General features: G+C 44.1%; 1 protein-coding gene across 1 annotated transcript in view; it reads left to right on the forward strand.

Moving 5' to 3' along the window:
* Positions 1 to 20,757, forward strand: part of RAB3C (RAB3C, member RAS oncogene family) — a 166,368-nt gene that overhangs the window by 71,451 nt on the left and 74,160 nt on the right. The window contains exon 3 of the mRNA XM_054986799.1: positions 12,736 to 12,854. Within this exon, the coding sequence (XP_054842774.1) occupies positions 12,736 to 12,854 (119 nt within the window). The remainder of the gene's footprint in view (positions 1 to 12,735; positions 12,855 to 20,757) is intronic.

Below are 20,757 nucleotides of genomic sequence, written 5' to 3' on the forward strand. Positions count from 1 at the left end.
AGTGCAACTTGCTGTAAGGCAGTTTTATATGTTCTAAACTAAAACTCCATTTAATCCTGAAATAGATCCAGAGGAATTAGCCGTGTTAGTCTGTAGTAGCAAAATAGAAGAGAGTCCAGTAGCACCTTTAAGACTAACCAACATTACTGTAGCATAGGCTTTCGAGAATCACAGTTTTCTTTGTCAGATGCATCTGACGAAGAGAACTGTGATTCTCGAAAGCTTATGCTACAGTAAAGTTGGTTAGTCTTAAAGGTGCTACTGGACTTTTTTCTAATCCTGAAATGGCACTCAGGATATTTTCAGTGCCGTCCTAAGAACACTTGCCTCAGAGTACCTCATTCAATAGACTTGAGTAGGATTGGAATAGACATGGAACTACTGTTTGGGGGATTTAAAATTGACATTTGATGGATATTATTCTTCGACTAGGGAATATTTTTCCAACAGAATTCAAATATATTCATCAAACCTATTTGAGTTGCAGTGTAATTCACTTATTTAATGGTGCTATATTTGAAAGTGTAGCTGGAGCAGTTTTGCTATTTTCATTTTGCATAATCAACTAATATCCTTTTTTACTTTATACTTATTGAATGTCTGTTTTACATTTTATTCTCCCATAAAATCACAGTGAGCTAGTGAGTGACATTTTTATGTATATCTGTTGAGATTTATATCCTGCTTTTTTTTTATTCCAAGAACACTCAAGGTGGTATTACAGTAACAAGATAAACAATCATGCAAAACCATCAGTCTAATAAAAAAGAATAATGTCTAAGATAATCAATTTTAAAACTGGTTTTAAAAATATCATGAGGTAAAACAGCAGTAAAAACAGAAGTGGCTAATGTCTAAAAGATTTAGGGCATTTATGTTTTATGATGGTGGGGAGGGATAAAGATACATTGGGTGGGGACGGCAAACAGCAAATACCTGAATTTGAGCCTGTAAGTAGGGCAACCCCAAGGCCATAAGAGCATAGTAACCACTCTGAAATCAGTTAGCAATGCCTACCTGACTGCCACAGCCGTTGTTGGAGGCCCTGCTCAGATTCCCCCCACCCCCTGAGGTTAGGCAAGGCAGTGGTAACCTGAGACTGGGCTTTTTCAGCAGAGTTACCAAAATTATGGAATTCCTTCCCCAGGGGGGTTCATTTTCCCCCTCTTCTACTGTCTTCTTTCGGCAGGTGAAGACTTATTTGTTTGTGACCCTCATTGAGCCTCAGTAATCCTCACTGACCCTCCTTCCTTTTTGTGTGTGTTTCAAAAACAAAATCCAATGGGAGGCTGCTGAACTGGAATTCATATGCAAATTTGACTCTGTCAAGCTGGGACTGAATAGGGACTATGAATGGTTATCACATTATCACAGGTAACAGATTTCCTTTACAGAGGTGGGGTCTGGGGTTGCTCAGTGGCACCTGGCGTGGGCTTTCGGGAACCACAGATCTCTTGGTCAGATGCATCTGGCAGGGAGAGCTGTGGTTATTGAAGGCTCATACTGCATTGGAATTGGATGGTCTAGCTGTTTGGCTGCTACAAACTAACAGGGCAAACTCCTTTGAAGCCAACTGATACACACACTAAAAGGAGATGTTTACATATACTAGCAAAGGAATGTTTTGATTGCACCCTCCCCCTCCCCCCCAATTGCCTCTTCTCTCTCCTCCTCTTCTCTCCCTCCTCTTCTGTATTTGACCAGTCTCTTTATCATGCATCTGACGAAGAGAACTTGATTCTCGAAAGCTTATGCTACAATAAAATTGGTTAGTCTTAAAGGTGCTACTGGACTCTTTTTGATTTTGCTACCACGGACTAACATGGCTTACTCCTCTGCTGAATTGTCTATATGCTTATATGCATTTTAAAATTTGTTTTAAAGGGCGGGCTGTCCAGTAACTTGAGGTCCCTGAACTGACTTTAAAGATGGGCTAAAAATGCCAGCTAACAATTCCCGTAATCCAGCAGTGTGTGGAAACAGCCAATGTACAGCTACAATACGCCACCCTAATGTCATCCTGCCTCCCATCCACAAGCAGAATGCAAAAAGGGAGGGGGAATGAAGAAACACCGGACACGTCACAATAGGAAGAACGATGCCATGCCCACTGGGAGCTCTGTAGCAACTTTACTGTCATGTTCGCAGTAGCTCATTCTAGGGGCAGGGGAGCACATCTGCTTCAGATCCCACCACCCCCACCACCCCAAGGGTTTGAACTAAAGCAAAAGGTGAAAATAAGGTAAAGTTCATATTTCAGCCACTTAGCAGCAAATTGGGAGGACATCATGGCAAGACTAGAACTCACATCTCACATACATGGTAGAGCATTCCTTTTACCACATAGCCCATGGGAAAAGACCCGTCATGGGGCATCTGGAATCTTTCATTGGCTTTGATGTTGAAACCAGCCATGTGTACTGTGGCAGGAAATACTGTGGAACATAGGGTTGCCAACTGTCATGTCTGAGCCCCATCCATGCCAATGCTGATGCTGTTGTTCTGAATCAATGTTTCGTGCTATAACTTGATGTCATATTGCCAATGCCATAACTGTTTCTTTCACAGGCTTATTGCAGGTGCTTTATCTAATGGACTGTAGAAACTTTCAGGGCTTCTGACCTTGTACTCTGCTCACTCCTATACACTGCTATGTCTCGACTTTAATCTCTTGCTTTCTCAGTGTCTTGACCTGATAGTACAAATATGTGAGACGTTCTTAGGACAAATTCATGCCAAAAGTCCTGTTTACTGTTGTGAGGGGGAAGGAGCAAACGTGTATGTTAAGAGGAAGGATTTTCCCACATGTTACTATTCCTGTCAATCTTGCTCTTACTGCTTAGATACCTACCTTGCTTCTGAGTAACCCTATGGACATATCTATGGAAATGGATTTCTGAATAAAGCCATTTAACCAAGAGCCTGGATTTCTTGTTGCAATGGTACAGGGATCCATCTGCCATAGCCTGTCATCCATAGCCTGACACCAACTGATCTCCAGGCCACAAGTTCCCCTGGAGAAAATGGCTGCTTTGAAGGGTGAATTATATGCCATTATACCCTGAGGTTCCTTGCCTCCCCACCCTTCCCCAAGCTCCTACCCCCACCCCCCCAAATGCCAGGAATTTCCCAACACGGAACTGTTAACCTTAGTGGAACAGCATATCCAGTTCAAGCTCTGCATGTGGTTAGCCTGGCAAGAGTCCCAGGCTCAGATTATACTTTGTACTATCAGAAAAACTGGAAAGTATCTTTTGGAAGGTTATTTCAAAACCTGGAACCAGCCCTACAAAACCCATCTGAATACATTCCAGAAAACAACCCAGTTTCTCAACAAGCAAAAAGCAAAGAAACAGAAATATCCTGCATGGTAAACTAAGCACAAACTCAAAATGATAGTATAGGAAGGGCGTCCAGGAGCAAACCAGTAAGTCCTCAGGTTCTCAGTTTTTCAAATTGTTCTTATCACTTTTATCTCCAATAAGGAGGAGGTTTAGCAGCAGGGCTGGAAATAGAGTTGCCAGTCTCCTGCTCCCACCCACCATCCCTCGCCCCTGCTTACCTGGCTGGTAGGGGGAGAACGCACCTCCTGGGGTATGCTCCCATGCAGCGCAATCCAATTTGGCCCGAATCGGTGCCAAATGAACCCAAATCAGCCTGGATTGGGCCTCTCTGGAGCGCAGTAGTGCTCCCACGTTCAGCAGCAGCCCGATCTGAGTCGAATTGGCCCCAGATTGTTCCCAAATCAGGCCACTGCAGAGTGCAGTAGTCCTCCCACACTCCACAGCAGCCTGACCAGGCCCAATCTGGCCTGGATTAGGCCCAATTCTGGCCCCTGTGGAGCACAGGAGCGCTCCCAAGGTGGGCTGCACCCCACATGATGACATCACTTCCCAGAAGTGACATCGTCATGCAGGCCGGGAGTGACCAGAGAATAGCAGGTAGGTGCCAAGCCTCCCACCTCCCACCCGGGGTGGGGGGGAGGACCTGGCAACCCTAGCTGGAAAAGGCCTCTGGCTGGGATTTGAGAGACCTTCAATCAGAGCAGACAGTATTGGGCTGGATGGACTAATATGAGCCATTTAAGGCAGTTTCATATCTTTGCACTTCCTTCCCAAATATAAGCATGAAATCCTTATGGGGGGGGGGACACTGAAGTACCACATCTGCTGTGGTTGTGTGGTGTTTGATGTCTTATTTTCTTTCTTAATGCCCCTCCTTCCTTTCTTGCAATATTATCCCATCTCAACATGTGCTGCACATTGAAATATGGCATTTTTAGAAATCTTTATTCTTTTTGTTGTTTGTCAGTAGTTCTTAGAGTTACTGTCAGAGGTTTATAGGGTTGCCGGTCCCCTGGGCCACATCACACCAGTGTGAAGCCCGGAAGCACTCCCAGGGCCTGCACGGTGACGTCACTCCTGGGAGGTCATCGTGGCACTGTGCTGGGAGTGCAACCTGGGAGGTCCGTTCCTGTGCCTTCTCCCTGCGAGCCAGGTGCATGGAGTGGGGGGGGGGAGGCTGGGAATGGGGGGTCCCCTACCCCCACCAGGGGCCCGGGAATCTAAAGGTTTATGAGGAGGAGGGGAAAGAAGAATCTACAATTTCTGGGTGTGAGAGAATAGTTAATAAATTTTATCTTGGTGGCGTCTCCTGGAGAAGCCCCCCCCCCAGAACTAGGGTTGCCAACTCTGGTTTGGGAAATTCCTGGAGATTTGGGGTTGGAGCCCGGGGAGGGCAGGGTTTAGGGAGGCGAAGGACGTCAGCAGGTTTTAATGCCAAGGCAGCCATTTTCTCCAGGAGATCAGTTGTATTTCCAGGAGATCTCTAGCTACCACCTGGAGGTTGGCAAATAGCAAACCTACATAGAACTAAGGCTTAGTGCAGTAGCTTTAGGTAGTAGAGTTATGTATGGACAGAACCACTTCAAACACAAGATGGAGACTCACCTGATTAAACAGTATTCCTCCATGTACAATGTTGTATAGTAGATTTCAGGGAGAAATACTTTGATAGCATTTGTTTTCTTTGTACAGAGACTTGTTTATATATATGAAGAATCATTTATTCTTATTAGCTCCTGCCTGTGTAACCTGATGGAGTACAACCCAGAGACCAATTTATATTTTCAGTTGATATTTAAGAACTAGACCGAAGATGCTGGGATTGCAGCTCAAATTTTGAAAACCTCATGCAGCAGACTAATTATTACTTTGCAGTCTTAAGGTTTGCAATCCTGCACACATTGACTTGGGAGGAATTCCTATTGAACCAAGTGCTATTTGCTTCCAAGTAATCAGGCATAGGATTGGGCTGCAAGGCTGAAGTCCTCAAGCCACACTTGGGACAAGCCCAATAAACTCAATAGGATGTGCTTTTAAATAAAGTTGCATGTAGAGAATGTTTCCTAAACTTAATCCCATGTCTTCACTGGAGAGTATCTTTAAAATGTCCACTATAGTAAAATTATATTTGAATACATTCCCAACATCTGTAGTTTTAACTATCCCAACTAAATAATTACCTGGTGGTAAAGCGCCATCGAAAATTTTTATATATTTTCTCTGTTCCTCCAGGAAGAAGATAAATTGCCATAGAAATGCTATCACAGAAGAATAGGTCAGGTTTTTATCAATATTCATCAGGCGATTTTGCTTAGAAAACACCACTGGTATAAAAAAAGAAACCTTTGCATTTTAGAGTTAAGACGAGATAATCTGATCAGTGGGTAAATTAGTACCAGTGAATAAGCAAGACTGAATTGCTAAAAGTGCTGGTTTTACATAGATGATCACATCAAGGTTTAATGAGGAAAATCAGGATTGATGTACAGTAAGATGTAAATGAAATATGGAAATTAATTCTCCAGTGCCTTCCATTTGCATAAAACTAAGGCATAATAAAAGCAACAAAGGTTCTTCAACATTAATTGTAAAAAGAAATGGATCAGAGAAATAATAGCACATTTTCTAAGTAAATTTAGTTACTTTGTAATAACACGAACAGTAAAATATTAGTTCCAAACCCAGTCCAAACAGAATGGAAGTGCATTCAAATTGCGTGGCAATTACCAGTGATTAAGCATATCATTATGTTTCCTGGATTGCATTAGGGCACAAATCTCCATGAAGTTCTCCTGCAAAAGCACCATCAAAATGAATGTGACTGTGTAAGAGCTCACAATACTCTTGCTCAGTTCCCATTTATTTAAGTGGGAGTTTCAGGGCCATGACCATTTGCTTTTTATGCTAATACTTAGGTGGAATCCAAAAGAATAAGCACAAATGGTGGCGGGGTGTATGTGTATAGAAGTGCTCTTAGAATTATGTCTGCAAACTGGTGTCTGCAAATGGATGTATGGCACCTTTTAAGCAAATGTGGCTGGTATGTATGGTTACCAGGCCCCCTCAACTTCCCAGCAGGGCATAGGGGCCTGGCACTTATCTTGGGAGAGAGGGGGGTGCGCGCAAAGCGCGCATGCTGCCACATGTGCGATGATGTCACTTTGGGAGTGATGTCATCCCAGGCTCCGCTGGGGCTCAAAACGGGCCTGATCCATGCCAAAACGGGCCTGTTTTGAGGCACTGAGGAGCGCAAGAGCACTCCTGCGCTCCGCAGCACCTCAAAATGGGCCCAATCCAAGGCAAAATGGGCCCCAAACGAGCCCAATTTCAGCCAAAATGGCTCCGTTTTGAGGCACTGTGGGGTTCAGGAGCACTCCCATGCTTTGCAGCAGCCCTGATCCAGGCCCAAACAGCCCAATCCTGGCGGCTGCTGCACACAGGAGCACACATGGAAGGTGCACCTCCCCCCCGCTGGTTAGGTAAGTGGGGGCAGGGTGTGGGGAGCAGGGGCAGGATCCCCTGCCCCCACTGGGGGTCTGGCATCCCTACTGGTATGCCAGCACTGACCATTCTTTGAAAAGTAAGATGGGACCACAGTTGTCCATGTTCTGATCACATTAAAATAATGTAATATGTTATACTTTGGACTGCCTTTGAAGACTTTTAGGAAATTTTAAGACAGCCCATAGCCAGAACAGTAAGAACTCCATTGACTGATGGATCATTTTTGGCACAAATTCAAAGTGCTGGTGGTTTCTTCCATTTTTAAAAAATATCTGGAGCAGCGTATCTAAAGGACTCCCTGCTCCTATATGAATCAGAGCAACAGCTGAAATCTTCAGAGTTCCTAAGCTATGTGCCCCATAACAGTAAATGGGCTTTTTTCCGATGTGGGGTATCATATATGAAATGCGTTTCCTACAACCACTCATCTGGCACCACATTTGTGATTTTATGTCCCAGGTGTTTGTGACTTTTTAAAGGTTAATTAAATTGATTTTTATTATTTTTGTCCTTCACTCTGATATTTATCTCTGCCCTACCTGATAGCTTTGGTTTTGAAAATAACGATTGTATGCTACTGATTTAAAGCTGTTGTTCTAATGTTCATTTGTGCTGCTTTTGTGGGGGTTGGCTGAGAGCCAGGTTGGTGTAGTGGTTAAGAGCATGAGACTCTGATCTGGAGAACCGGGTTTGATTCCACACTCCTCCGCTTGAAGCCAGCTGGGTGGTCTTGGGTCAGTCACAGCTTCTAGTTCTCTCAGCTCCACCCACCTCACAGGGTGGTTGTTGTGAGGATAATAATAACATACTTTGTAAACCCCTCTGAGTGGGTGTTAAGTCATCCTGAAGGGCGGTATATAAATCAAATGTTGTTGTTGTTGTTGTTGTTGTTATTGCTGTCCACATCTTTTCCATTTTTGTGACATGCTGCATAAAATTTTAGCTGAGAATATGTAATCAAAATGAATGATGTATTTTAAATAAATGCTTCAGGCCTGAAAATCCATTTGTTGCATATGTAAAAACATATTTAATGTTCAATGTTTCAAATATATTCAAAAGATTGATATTATGAAATGTCATATCTTAGTAATATTTATTCTTCAGCTAGGGGAGCATCAGGTAGATTTGATATGTAGATTAAAAAACCCAACAAAATTGGAGAGTCCAGTAGAAACATGACGCAATCTTCCACCTTGCTTTTGTGATGAGGGCATTGCCAATATCAATTAATGACTCTGGGCATCAAGGGACAAATTCACACTTTGAGATTTCCTGTCTATAATGCCCCAATCCAGTAGTTCCTCAGCCTATGACCTGGATGTATTCTATACTTGCATGCTGTTTCCCCGGCTGTGAACATCCGCATTCATTTTAATGGCAGGCAGGCACAAATCTGCTCTCAAAAGAATGTGACTACAGAGTTGTCCTTCTTTTCTGTAATAAGGGGAGACACCTTCTTTAGGAGCACTATATGCAAGGCTGGAGCATCACTAGAACTCCGGATGGGAAGCAACAAGGATCTGATAAAGTTGCATTTAGAGGGCTAAGGTGATAAATTTTAGAGAGTGATGCAGGTATTTTGTTGTCTCAATTCACCTATCTGTTTGTTCATTTGTGTCCATGTTACATTTCATGGCTTTTGAGCTAAAGGGAAAGAATGCAGTAAACCAAGGAAGGAACATAAATGTATCTTCATGTCTGTGACTGAGAATGCGAATAAGCTGCAGACTACAAAATGCTGCTTGATTCCACATTTCTCAGGGCTTAAACATACAAAACGAAGATCGCTCAAGTCACTCTGCACATAAAACACATGCATTTTTTCTCCTTTAAGATACTGAGAGCGAGAAAAACCCATTCTGAACAGCTAAACTGAGCGAAGGTGAAAAGGTCCGCTCTTCTCCTTTCCCGTTCCTGTCCCAAGACTTATTGAGGCTGGACAAGAGTGCAACTTGTATTTTATGGATAGACTGAGATATTGTTTGATCCTTCAATCATTTGTGACATGTTCAAATTAGGCTATGGCTAGGGTTACTAGGTCCTCTTACCCTGCGAGCGGGAGACCTGCGTTTCCGGGAAATGATACCACCACGCAGGCCACATGCCACCCCGGGATTGCTTCCACTCTCCTTGGGGCCAAAGGAGCAGGAGCACTCCAGGGCCCGGAGTGGTGTGATGGGCTCTGGAGTGGTCCTGCACCCAATTTGGCCTGAATCAAACCCATTTCAGACCAAAATCAGCCTACTGTGGTGCACAGGAGCATGCTGCGTGGCCCAGGACTGTATCCCAGGAGGCGCATTTCCCTGCCTTTTCCTCCACCAACCAGATAAGTGGGAACGGGGGTGGGGAGGGTGAGAGTGGGGTATCCCCTGCCCCAGCGGGGGACTGTTAACCCTAGCTATAGCTCAGAGAAATGCCCAAACTCCTGAGTTTCTGGACTAAAACTCCAGAAATAAAACTTACTAAACACCATTCTAGGCATACTCCTCTAACAGAAGGCACAAGCCCACAGATTTGCAGAATGGAGTGATTTATTTATGTGTTTAGAAAGTTTAATGAAAATTTATATGCCACCTCTCCAGAGACTTTCTTGAGATGGCTTATAATTAATAAATCTCAAGCCTTAAAAACAGGTCAGTGGTGCCATCAAAGCACGATCAATAAAAACCAGGCATGCTAGCACACATTTCTCCCTTACACTGCCCTCTTCCAGTGTAAAGATCAAATTTTAAGAACGGTCACAGTGATGAATCAGACAAAAGCTTGTCTTGTGGAACATTTTGTTTCCAATAGCAGCCAAGCAGATGCTTCTGGATAGCTTATAGAGAAGGTCTGAAGGCATTCCTGATTGTTAATACTAGAGTCTAGGTACAGAGAAAGGTTCCATTTACCTTTTATGACTGGTTGCCATTGATAGGCCTGCGCTTCTGTGAAACCATTTTTCAAGTCCTCTAAATTACTTAATATTGTCAGTGACTTGGACCTGTCTCAGAGATGAGTGATCCATAGCATGAATTCACTTCAACACAGACATAATTTCTTTCTTGTCAATAGTCATGCAGCAGAAAGGGTTGAATGTTATAGGTGTAATGCAATCCTTAGCTCTTACATGAATTACTTATCTTCTAGCGATGTGAAGATGGATTTAGATGACCCAGATTTCCCTGCTGTGTGTTGACATTTGGAATCTGTATGAAACTGCACTAATTCTTCTGGGCCACTGTGGTTTTAATTAACAAAGATTCCTTGGAGGTTTGTCCTGTATTTTGGCTAAGTCACATTGTTCACATGACTGTGGGAATGTACATGGCCAGTAAGGCACCGCAGTCGCTCAGAGATAGTGAAACTGACATACAACGCATCCGTAGAATGCTATCAATCCCTTCAATTGCAGCATCATTAAAATAGAGACGGTGCCCCCTTCTGTATTTCAGAGTAGCCATCAGAAAAGGCTGTGCAGAGAGCACAGCTGTGATGGAATGGTCTTTTAAATGACAGGTTTGCTAAGTGAAGCACCCAGAGAGTGGAAGAGACAGGGTTAAAATACTGCCTGAAAGGAGAATTATTGACAGGTTGCTCTCCCTCCCCTTCTCTGTGGTTGACCATTGAGAAGGTAACAATTGGTGCCAACAGAATTGTTAGACAGGAGCTGAAGTTTAGAGTCTGACAAGGAGGGTCAGACTAGTAACCCTCTGTGTGAGGGGGGGAAAAGGAAAGTTTGCCCTAACTGGGACAGCTTTAGGTTTAAAGAAGACTTTAGTTAAAGTACTTAAGTATGAAAGCCAGCACTGATTTACACAGAGAAGTTAGAACTGGGGATATTTTGTTGGGTATTGAAAAGAGTCTTGTAATTCCTGCCCAGTGTCTACAAAGGGTGATTTGGCTCTGAGGAGGACCCTAGGTATGGTGTAAAGGGAAAAGAGTGCTATATTGAAGTCAGAACACCTACGTTGTAAAGTGAAATTTATGAAGGAACCTTGTTAAAGTAACCTAAGTCTGAAACTACCAACCTCTCACTTTTAAGATCAGTAACTACTGTAACTAAGTTTTAAGAAAATTGTTGTGCTTGTGAAGTATTCTGCACTACAATCAAAATTTACCTCAGCTTTACTTTCCCTGCCTACCTATTTACCAACCCTGCCTGTTTAATAAACCTGCTATTTCCTTTTGAACTTTACTCAGCCTCTAGAGCCATTTCATTTAAAGAAGACAGGGACTCTTGCTTCTCCCCTACCAAATATTTGGGCTGGGATATAAGCCAAAAATTTATATGTTTTAAAGTGTGAGACAAAAAGACCTTTAAATTATACTCAGAGACATACTACCAGAGGCTGCCCAGCCACAGCAAGCAATCCTGACTGTTTTGGAGGGGAAATCTGCCTTCCAGTGGGGGAGGGATTCAGGCTTACATCATAGCAGCACTTAACCCTTTGCCTGCCAGTGGTTTTTCTGCTCTTCCCTGGCATTTTTTGAAGCTCCCATTTACTTTACAAACTTAAGACGGGAACTCCAAGAGTGTAAACACAACTGTAGCAAAAGTTTTTTCAGGGGAAAAGTGACTATTGGGAAGGGTGAAGTTTGTGCCTTTCCCTCCTGTCACTTTTCTACTACAGTGGTCCCATGGGCCCTTCTCTGTTGCTAGTGCCCTCTAGAAGGGACAATTTGTAACATGTGATGAGATCGTGATCTATTGCCAATAGGGTATTTGTCTTGAAAAATGGGAGGTGTTTCTTTATAAAGTATATTTTTTAAAAAATTGGCCTTTGTATGGCAACATTTAGAGTTGGGTAGCTTATTCAGCATTGAATGGAAGTGGGTTGGGTGTCTAACAGTGCGATCCTAAACAAAGTTACTCCAGTCTAAATGCATTAATTTAGTTGGGTTTAACTTGGAATAACTTTGCTTAGGATTTCACTGTGAGTGATTCAGTTATTTTGTGCACACTCTTGTATGCGATTATCAAGTCCAAACCACTTTTGTGTATGTGGGGCTGTTCTTGAAAATTGTCTGGAAACTTTACATGGTGGTGCTCAATGCCCCTGATCAATACTAATGCTAGGGTTGCTGGCTTAGATTCCATCTGTTCTGAAACATCTGCTCTGGCTTCTAAATTGTTTCCCGGCTCAGTTCAAGATACTTCTTTCAATCTTACAAACTGCAAACTGCCTGGGTCACTTGTGGGGTTCCTCTCCTATGAGAATTTCTCCAGTGATTATGGTTTACTGTTCAGACTCTGCTTCATTCTCCATCTTCCATTTTGGTGAGGGTGTCTTCATGAAAAGCAGGAACGTTTTCAGGCATCTTTTAATCATTAGAGTCTATTGCTTTTCTGAGGAAAGAAGAAATAGTGCACTAGAGGGAGATGCTTGACCCTTTCCCTGCACTCTGTTGTTTGTCTGTAAACCCTCCCGTTGCTGCTTTTTATCTCAAGAACTCTGTGTGCCAGTCAAGTGGGCAAACAGCTGGGATGAGTGATTGTAGAGGGAAAAGGGCAGGCAGAGAAATGCTTAAGCATGCTTCCTTTTTTTCCACTGCTTTCCTTCTGCACCCCCCACTCCACTACTGATTTGCATGATGGTGATAAATACAAGATTGGGTGTCCCATTTGTTTCCATTGAATATTTGACTGTTCCTTCTCTGTATCACCCACATACCACACACACACAAAGATTTCTTTACTTAAAGGAAAGCAGCACTTTGGAATTCTACTCACTTATAGCCTCTTGACCATGTTAAGAGCTATTGTTGCTTTTTAAGTTGGGATTTGCCGACTTGTGAATAAAACTAACAAACAAAAATTTTGAACACTCTGCTTTTTTGTAAGTACAGAGAGGCTAACAACATAGACTTCTATTCTCATTTGTCTACGCTTTATTGATCTTAGGACACAGCCGGTCAGGAGAGATATAGGACAATTACAACAGCCTACTATCGAGGTGCAATGGGCTTCATTTTAATGTATGACATCACCAACGAAGAATCCTTCAATGCGGTGCAAGACTGGTGAGTAAATTTGGGAATAAATCCTACTAGGCAATCCATATACCTATTACTGTTGTAGTTATGAAACTTCTCAGGGAGTTCTACAGATGGGTACTGTTTGGTATCTGCTAAAAGTTCTATGTTGCTGGCATGAATTAGATTTTGAGATGTGGATTCCTGTTTCTCTCCATATCAGAATCAAGCTTCTAGCACTCCACATTAAAAGCTTGCCTCCTCCCACCAGAGCAGACCACTTCAGAGAGGACCATCTCAAAGTTGCGCTTCCATCACGAAGCTGTCATTTTATTTTAACTGGGCTTGTGAATGTTGGCTCATGTGCCAACCTAATTGCTTAGCAGCTTTCAGGGGGAGAGAAAATCATGTGGGAGGAAAGGATTAAGTATCCCATTCCCTTTAATTTCAGTATGTGGGATTTCACATAACTGCTCTTATGTAAAAACCAAAATGACGCAACGTCGGGTTGCCAACTCTGGCTTGAGAAATTACTGGAGATTTGGGAGCGGTGCCTGAGGAAGGCATAGTTTGGGGAGGGAGCTCAGCAGGGAAGTGGTGCCCTAGAGTCTGCCCTTCAAAGCTGGCACTTCTGGGAACTAATTTGTGTAGTCTGGCAATTGGTTGTGATTCCAGGAAAACTGCGGGATCCACATTGAGTTTGGTAATTGTGAAGTTTGTTCCTAGTACTGGTTGCAAACCCTCTTCTGATAAGCCATGATTGGTGGATAACCCAATAATTTAATAGAGGCTTCCTTTCCCATGTTCCTACATTCTATGTGTCCCAAGAGACATAAAGCTTATGCTGGGAAAAGATCATGCTTTCAGCTCTGCTCCATATCATTCGTTGGGCACTCTGAGTCTCGTTAATATTTTAACATTTGCACTTTTGCTTTCCATTGGTAATGTATAGAATTAAATCAAATGCTCTACTAGCAGCGACAAGCTGCTAAGACAAACGACGCCGGGGCATGTAACAGCGCGAGTGTTCTGGAGAACGCCAAAATGGCCACTCTCGGGGGTAGTCCTCTGGTTTATTTCTCTCAATTTTTTTCTTGCACACACTTGCAGTATTCGTTATCCTGCCACTGTTGCCAGTTGCAATGGTCTAGACGTCTTTTAATGGTAAGTGTTTCCAGTAGTTTTTCAGGGATTAGGAGTGGAACAGGCAAAGAAGGATTTTGGCAGAAGCGCAATCTACAACAAGCAGAAATGGTAATAGCAATTAAGTAGAGTGGGTTAATAAGGCAAGCTGAGCAGATGGGACAGCAAAGAATAAGATTAGATTACCAAAGACAGCACCTTGTGCAAGCAAGGACACCCCCTAAAGGAATTTACTAGCATTTTAGGAACTCACATTAAAATATACACTATACTATCATTTTAGGTACTCACATATATAAGTGCTAATGTTAACAAATGTGTTTGCAAACATGTTCCTAAGAACACTCATGTATATCATGCAGATTTGGTGTTATTGGCTGTAGCTTGGCTTCCTATTTGGGTATACATTCTATGCTGAGCCTGGGTGGGCTGTTAGAAGATGCAGTGGACCTGCCAAAGTCATGTCGATGTCATACAGTCTCATCAGAGAGTCATAATTGGATGCCATTTCCTGTGAAATGTATACCCAGTTGCAAACTGCAGTTTGCTGATGTGTGAAATGACTAGGGATGTGCGTTTCGGCATTCAGAATGCCGAAAGAATGCCGAAATAAAAGTGTTTCGGCTTCTTTCGGGGAATGCCGAAACGTTTCGGGGAATGCCGAAACGTTTCGGGTAGCCGAAAGAAAAAAGCCGAAACGTTTCGGGATTCTTTCGGCTTTCTTTCGGCTTTTCAATGGGAAAATGCCTCCGTCTTCCCGGACGTCTGGGGGAGGCATTTTCCCACCGAATAAGCCCAAAATTGGTGGGGACCTTCCTCTAACCCTTCTCTAACAACCACCCAAGTTTCAGACAGATTGGACTTTGGGGGGCCATGTTATGGCCCCCCAAAGAAGGTCCCCCCATCCTCCCATAAGAAAGCGAAGGAGCAGCATATTGTTAGCATGCTGCTGCTAATCTTCTTCATTATTTCCTATGGGGAAAAAATGAAGAAGCAGGCTTCCTTTGCCAGGGGTGGCATTTTGCATGCAAAATGCCCCCTCACCCTCAGGGGCCCTTCTCCCACCCCTCCTCCCACCCCCCACCAAGGCTCAGCCTGCTCCCACTTGGGGGGGCCATTTCATGGCCTCCCCAAGTAGGTGCTCTAATCTCTACCACTGACAGCTGGGGGAGGCTTGTCTTGCCAGGGGTGGCATTTTGCATGCAAAATGCCCCCCAGCCCTCAGGGGCCCTTCTCCCACCCTTCCCCCCACCCCCCACCCAGGCTCAGACTGCTCCCACTTGGGGGGGCCATTTCATGGCCTCCCCAAGTAGGTGCTCTTTTCTCTACCACTGACAGCTGGGGAAGGCTTGTCTTGCCAGGGGTGGCATTTTGCATGCAAAATGCCCCCCAGCCCTCTGGGGCCCTTCTCTCACCCTTCCTCCCACCCCCCACCAAGGCTCAGACTGCTCCTACTTGGGGGGGCATTTCATGGCCTCCCCAAGTAGGTCCTCTCAGCCCCTAAAGTCCACCCCTTACAGCCCCACACAAACCCAATTCCCCCCCAGCTGCCACACACAGACCCAAATCCCCACATTAGCCCCTCACAGACCCAAATCCACCCCCACCTGCCCCACACCCATAACCCCAGGAACAGGCTGGCAAAGGCCAGCCCTCTCCCTTTGTTCCCTATGCTGGGAACTTCTAAACTCTCTTTCCCTGGGCAATTCTGCACAGCCCAGGGGTGCCACAATGGTGGGCACACTTCTGAGTGCCAGCTGGTCCCTGTGAAAGAGCACCTGAACCACAGACACCCTCCCTCAAATTCCCCCACCACCTACAGAGATGGCTGGCCAGCCAGCCCCATTGTTCCCTATGATGGGAACCAACTGCACAACAAAGAATAAAACAAGAACAACACAAAATAAAGTTTTAAATTTTTTTTTCTCCCTTCCAAAGTACAAGTAGGCAAAGCATTATGACACATTACACCAGCAGTCCCCCACACAGAAAAATAACACAACTCACTTAACATCAGAGAATCACAAAGCATGATTCCTGTCAAAAACACTTTATTTCTTGAACAGCTTTAGGTTACACAGCAGGGGGGAACACCAAAGGGCATGGCAGCACTATCTTACACAAAAATAACACAACTCACTTAACATCAGAGAATCACAAAAACACAATTCCTGGCAAAAACACTTTATTTCTTGAACAGCTTTAGGTTACACAGCAGGGGGGAACACCAAAGGGCATGGCAGCACTATCTTACACAAAAATAACACAACTCACTTAACATCAGAGAATCACAAAAACACAATTCCTGGCAAAAACACTTTATTTCTTGAACAGCTTTAGGTTACACAGTAGGAGGGCACAACAGGGCATGATAGCAATGTACTACAAAAAATGATACAACCCACTTCACCGTTTTTGACAGCAATTGTGTTTGTGTGATTCTCTGATGTGAAGTGAGTTGTGTTATTTTTGTGTAGTACACTGCTTTCCTGCTCTGTGGTGCCTTCCTACTGTGTAACCTAAAGCAGTTACAGAAATAAAGTGCTTTTGACAGCAATTTTTTGGGGTGATTCTTTAATGTGAAGTGAGTTGTGTTATTTTTGTGTAAGATACTGCTTCCATGCCCTTTGGTGTTCCCCCCCTGCTGTGTAGCCTAAAGCTGTTCAAGAAATAAAGTGTTTTTGACAGGAATTGTGCTTTTGTGATTCTCTGATGTTAAGTGAGTTGTGTTATTTTTGTGTAAGATAGTGCTGCCATGCCCTTTGGTGTTCCCCCCTGCTGTGTAACCTAAAGCTGTTCAAGAAATAAAGTGTTTTTGACAGGAATCGTGTTTTGTGATTCTCTGATGTTAAGTGAGTTTTGTTTTAATTTTTCTGTGTGGGGGACTGCTGGTGTAATGTGTCATAATGCTTTGCCTACTTGTACTTTGGAAGTGAGAAAATAATTTTTTTAAAACTTTATTTTGTGTTGTTCTTGTTTTATTCTTTGTTGTGCAGTTGGTTCCCATCATAGGGAACAATGGGGCTGGCTGGCCAGCCATCTCTGTAGGTGGTGGGGGAATTTGAGGGAGGGTGTCTGTGGTTCAGGTGCTCTTTCACAGGGACCAGCTGGCACTCAGAAGTGTGCCCACCATTGTGGCACCCCTGGGCTGTGCAGAATTGCCCAGGGAAAGAGAGTTTAGAAGTTCCCAGCATAGGGAACAAAGGGAGAGGGCTGGCCTTTGCCAGCCTGTTCCTGGGGTTATGGGTGTGGGGCAGGTGGGGGTGGATTTGGGTCTGTGAGGGGCTAATGTGGGGATTTGGGTCTGTGTGTGGCAGCTGGGGGGAATTGGGTTTGTGTGGGGCTGTAAGGGGTGGACTTTAGGGGCTGAGAGGACCTACTTGGGGAGGCCATGAAATGCCCCCCCCAAGTGGGAGCAGTCTGAGCCTTGGTGGGGGGTGGGAGGAAGGGTGGGAGAAGGGCCCCAGAGGGCTGGGGGGGCATTTTGCATGCAAAATGCCACCCCTGGCAACACAAGCCTCCCCCAGCTGTCAGTGGTAGAGATGAGAGCAGAGCACCTACTTGGGGAGGCCATGAAATGCCCCCCCAAGTGGGAGCAGTCTGAGCCTGGGTGGGGGGTGGGAGGAGGGGTGGGAGAAGGGCCCCAGAGGGTTGGGGGGCATTTTGCATGCAAAATGCCACCCCTGGCAACACAAGCCTCCCCCAGCTGTCAGTGGTAGAGATTAGAGCACCTACTTGGGGAGGCCATGAAATGGCCCCCCCAAGTGGGAGCAGGCTGAGCCTGGGTGGGGGGTGGGAGGAGGGGTGGGAGAAGGGCCCCTGAGGGTGAGGGGGCATTTTGCATGCAAAATGCCACCCCTGGCAAAGGAAGCCTGCCTCTTCATTTTTTCCGCATAGGAAATAATGAAGAAAGATTAGCAGCAGCATGCTAACAATATGCTGCTCCTTCGCTTTCTTATGGGAGGATGGGGGGACCTGCTTTGGGGGGCCATAACATGGCCCCCCAAAGTCCAATCTGTCTGAAACTTGGGTGGTTGTTAGAGAAGGGTTAGAGGAAGGTCCCCACCAATTTTGGGCTTATTCGGTGGGAAAATGCCTCCTCCAGGCGTCCTGGAAGACGGAGGCATTTTCCCTTAGAAAAAAGCCGAAAGAATGCCGAAATAATGCCGAAAGAATCCCGAAAGCCGAAAGAGATTCTTGTTTCGGCTTTCGGCTTTAACGATAGAGAATCTTCTTTCGGCTTTCTACTTTCGGCTATAGCCGAAAATTTTTGGCTTGCACACCCCTAGAAATGACCCTTTTCAAGATTTACCCCAAAAAGCATTACTATCAAATCCAAAGCTGTACCCATGTTTTTCCAAAGGCAAATGTCAGATGAGAACCTGAATATTTCTACTTCTTTAAGACTTTGCATAGTCAAAAAGATCCATTCTCAAATGGAAGCAGTAGTTGTCTGTCTCTAAAGACCATTTGTTGGATTTCAGCTGTTTAAAATCTATGGAGGGCCCAGAGTTCATTGTGTAATTTTAAAATATATATAGTGCAGTACAAACTATAATGGTGTTTATTGTCTTATTCCTGTTTTGTTGTCTGATTGTTTTCTTATCTTCCTTACCTAGTACATTCTCACTATTCATTGCCTCAACTTAATATCTCGATAACCTGCTGAGAGAGTAAGAGACACAGGGAGACAAAAAAAAATTGCAGAATAAAACCAAACAATCCACAAAGCGTTATAATAGTCTTTTTCACAATACACTTCCCCTTTTGTTTTGAAGGGATGTTCTGTTTAGCATCTATGGGTCCAAATTTTCACAGGGAGGTAGAAACATATTAAAACATTTCAGCTGAGTGCAGTTTGTTCAAAGGCAGTTATGCAAGCTGGGTTGAAAAGCTATTTTGTACATTACCTAGATAGGCTTGCCAGTCCCCCGGTGGGGGTGGATGATCCCCCACACCCAGCCTCTGCCCCCCCACCTCACACCTGGCTGGTGGGGGGGAAGGTGCAGGAACAAGGTGATAGGGGCAAAGCATATTCCCGTGTACTCCAGCGCTGTCACATCAGACTAGGAATAACGTCATTCCTGATGCAACATGGATATGATGGTTCATACTGGGGGCTGAATGAGTAAAAATCAACCCAGAATTGAGTCTTTGGGGTTGATTTTTACTCAGTTAGGCAGTAGCGCAACCCTGCATCACCCCAGGGATGACATCATTCCCAGCTCAATGCAAGATCAGTGCTCCTTATGTGACTCCCCATCACGACTCCCATCCCCTGCTTTCACTGCCAGGGGAGCAGGTATCCCTATACTTAGGTAGTAAACTGATGTGGTAGAATTCTCTGGACTAGACCACTTAATACTCCAGGATCGGAGAAGGTTGTTATTTTTTAAAGGTCCACTTAGGGGTCAACTACATTTCTCTAGTCACAAGCTTCTTGAAGTTCAGGTAGCCTCAGCCTGCTCAGCATTTGGGCTTTGTCAGTAATGACCCCCTCCCCATCCTTAAAAAGGTTAGGAGCTTAGCTTATCCTCTCAGCTTTCAGGAAACCTGTGAGACTGCCAGTTTGGTGTAGTGCCTAAGAGCAGTAGAACTCTACGTTTGAATTTTGCATGTGTTGTTTATTTTGAAAAAATACTTAATCACTATTTTAATATCGATAAAGGTCATGACTTTGATACTTTGTATTTTAATAATCCTTGTATTGCACAGTTTTATATCTACTTTGCTTATCCCCTTCCCCCCCCTTTCTTTTCTGTACCTCACTTTTGCTTTAATAAAATAAAAAATATAAAAAAGAGCAGCAGAACTCTGATCTGGAGAACAGGGTTTGATTCCCCACTTCTCTGCTTAAAACCAGGTGGGTGACCTTGGGTCAATCACAGTTCTTTCAGAGCTCTCTCAGCTCCACCCACCGCACAGGGTGATTGTTGTGAGGATAATAATAACAAACCTTGTAAACCACTCTGAGTGGGCATTAAGTTGTCCCAAAGGGCGGTATATAAATTGAATGTAGTTTTGTTGTTGTTCTTGTTGTTGTTGTTTGTTGTTGTTGTTGTTGTTTGTTGTTGTTGTTGTTGTTGTTTTAGGTCTTTTGTTAATTGATAGCTGGCATTTTACCCCAGAGGTTTATTCTGAAAATTGTTTTACTGACATTATCAGCTTGCTGCTTTTATTGTGAACTGCCTTGGGTCCACTTTGTAGAGGGAAAGGTGGGTTATAAATAGTTGCATAAATAAAATATCAAGCTCTTCTTCATGAAGTAAACAATTACAAGCATGGCTATTCTAAACCTCCCTTCCTTATGTGCTAAGAGGCCACCACCCTGTTACCTCCTACAGTGAGACAGTCAATAATTCTTTCACCTTGATTTAACACGTCATTAATTAGCAGAATGGCTGTAACACAAATATCACTTTGTGGCATATAGGCCTCCCACAAGGATGCAGACCACCAGGAATGAGGGCCCATATGAGGGAGAACCATTCACCTGGGGACATTTGTTCCAACATAAAACATAGGCATGTTTTAAAATTATTTATTTTCAAAAATGTGTGCACATGTGTACAGCTTTAATCATTAGCTTGAATCTCTCTGTCTTGAGAGCCAGCATGGTGTAGTGGTTAAAGTATCAGACTAGAATCTGGGAGACCCAGGTTTGAATCCCTACTCTGACAAAGAAGCTTGCTGGGAGACCTTAGGTCAGTCACACTCTCTCAGCCTAACCTACCTCACAAGGCTGTAGTAAGGATAAATGGAGAGGAGGAGAATGAAAGCTGCTCTGGCTCCCCATTGGGGAGAAAGG

The sequence above is a fragment of the Eublepharis macularius genome, chromosome 8 (assembly GCF_028583425.1).
Source record: "Eublepharis macularius isolate TG4126 chromosome 8, MPM_Emac_v1.0, whole genome shotgun sequence".
In the NCBI taxonomy this organism is placed as follows: Eukaryota; Metazoa; Chordata; class Lepidosauria; order Squamata; family Eublepharidae; genus Eublepharis; species Eublepharis macularius.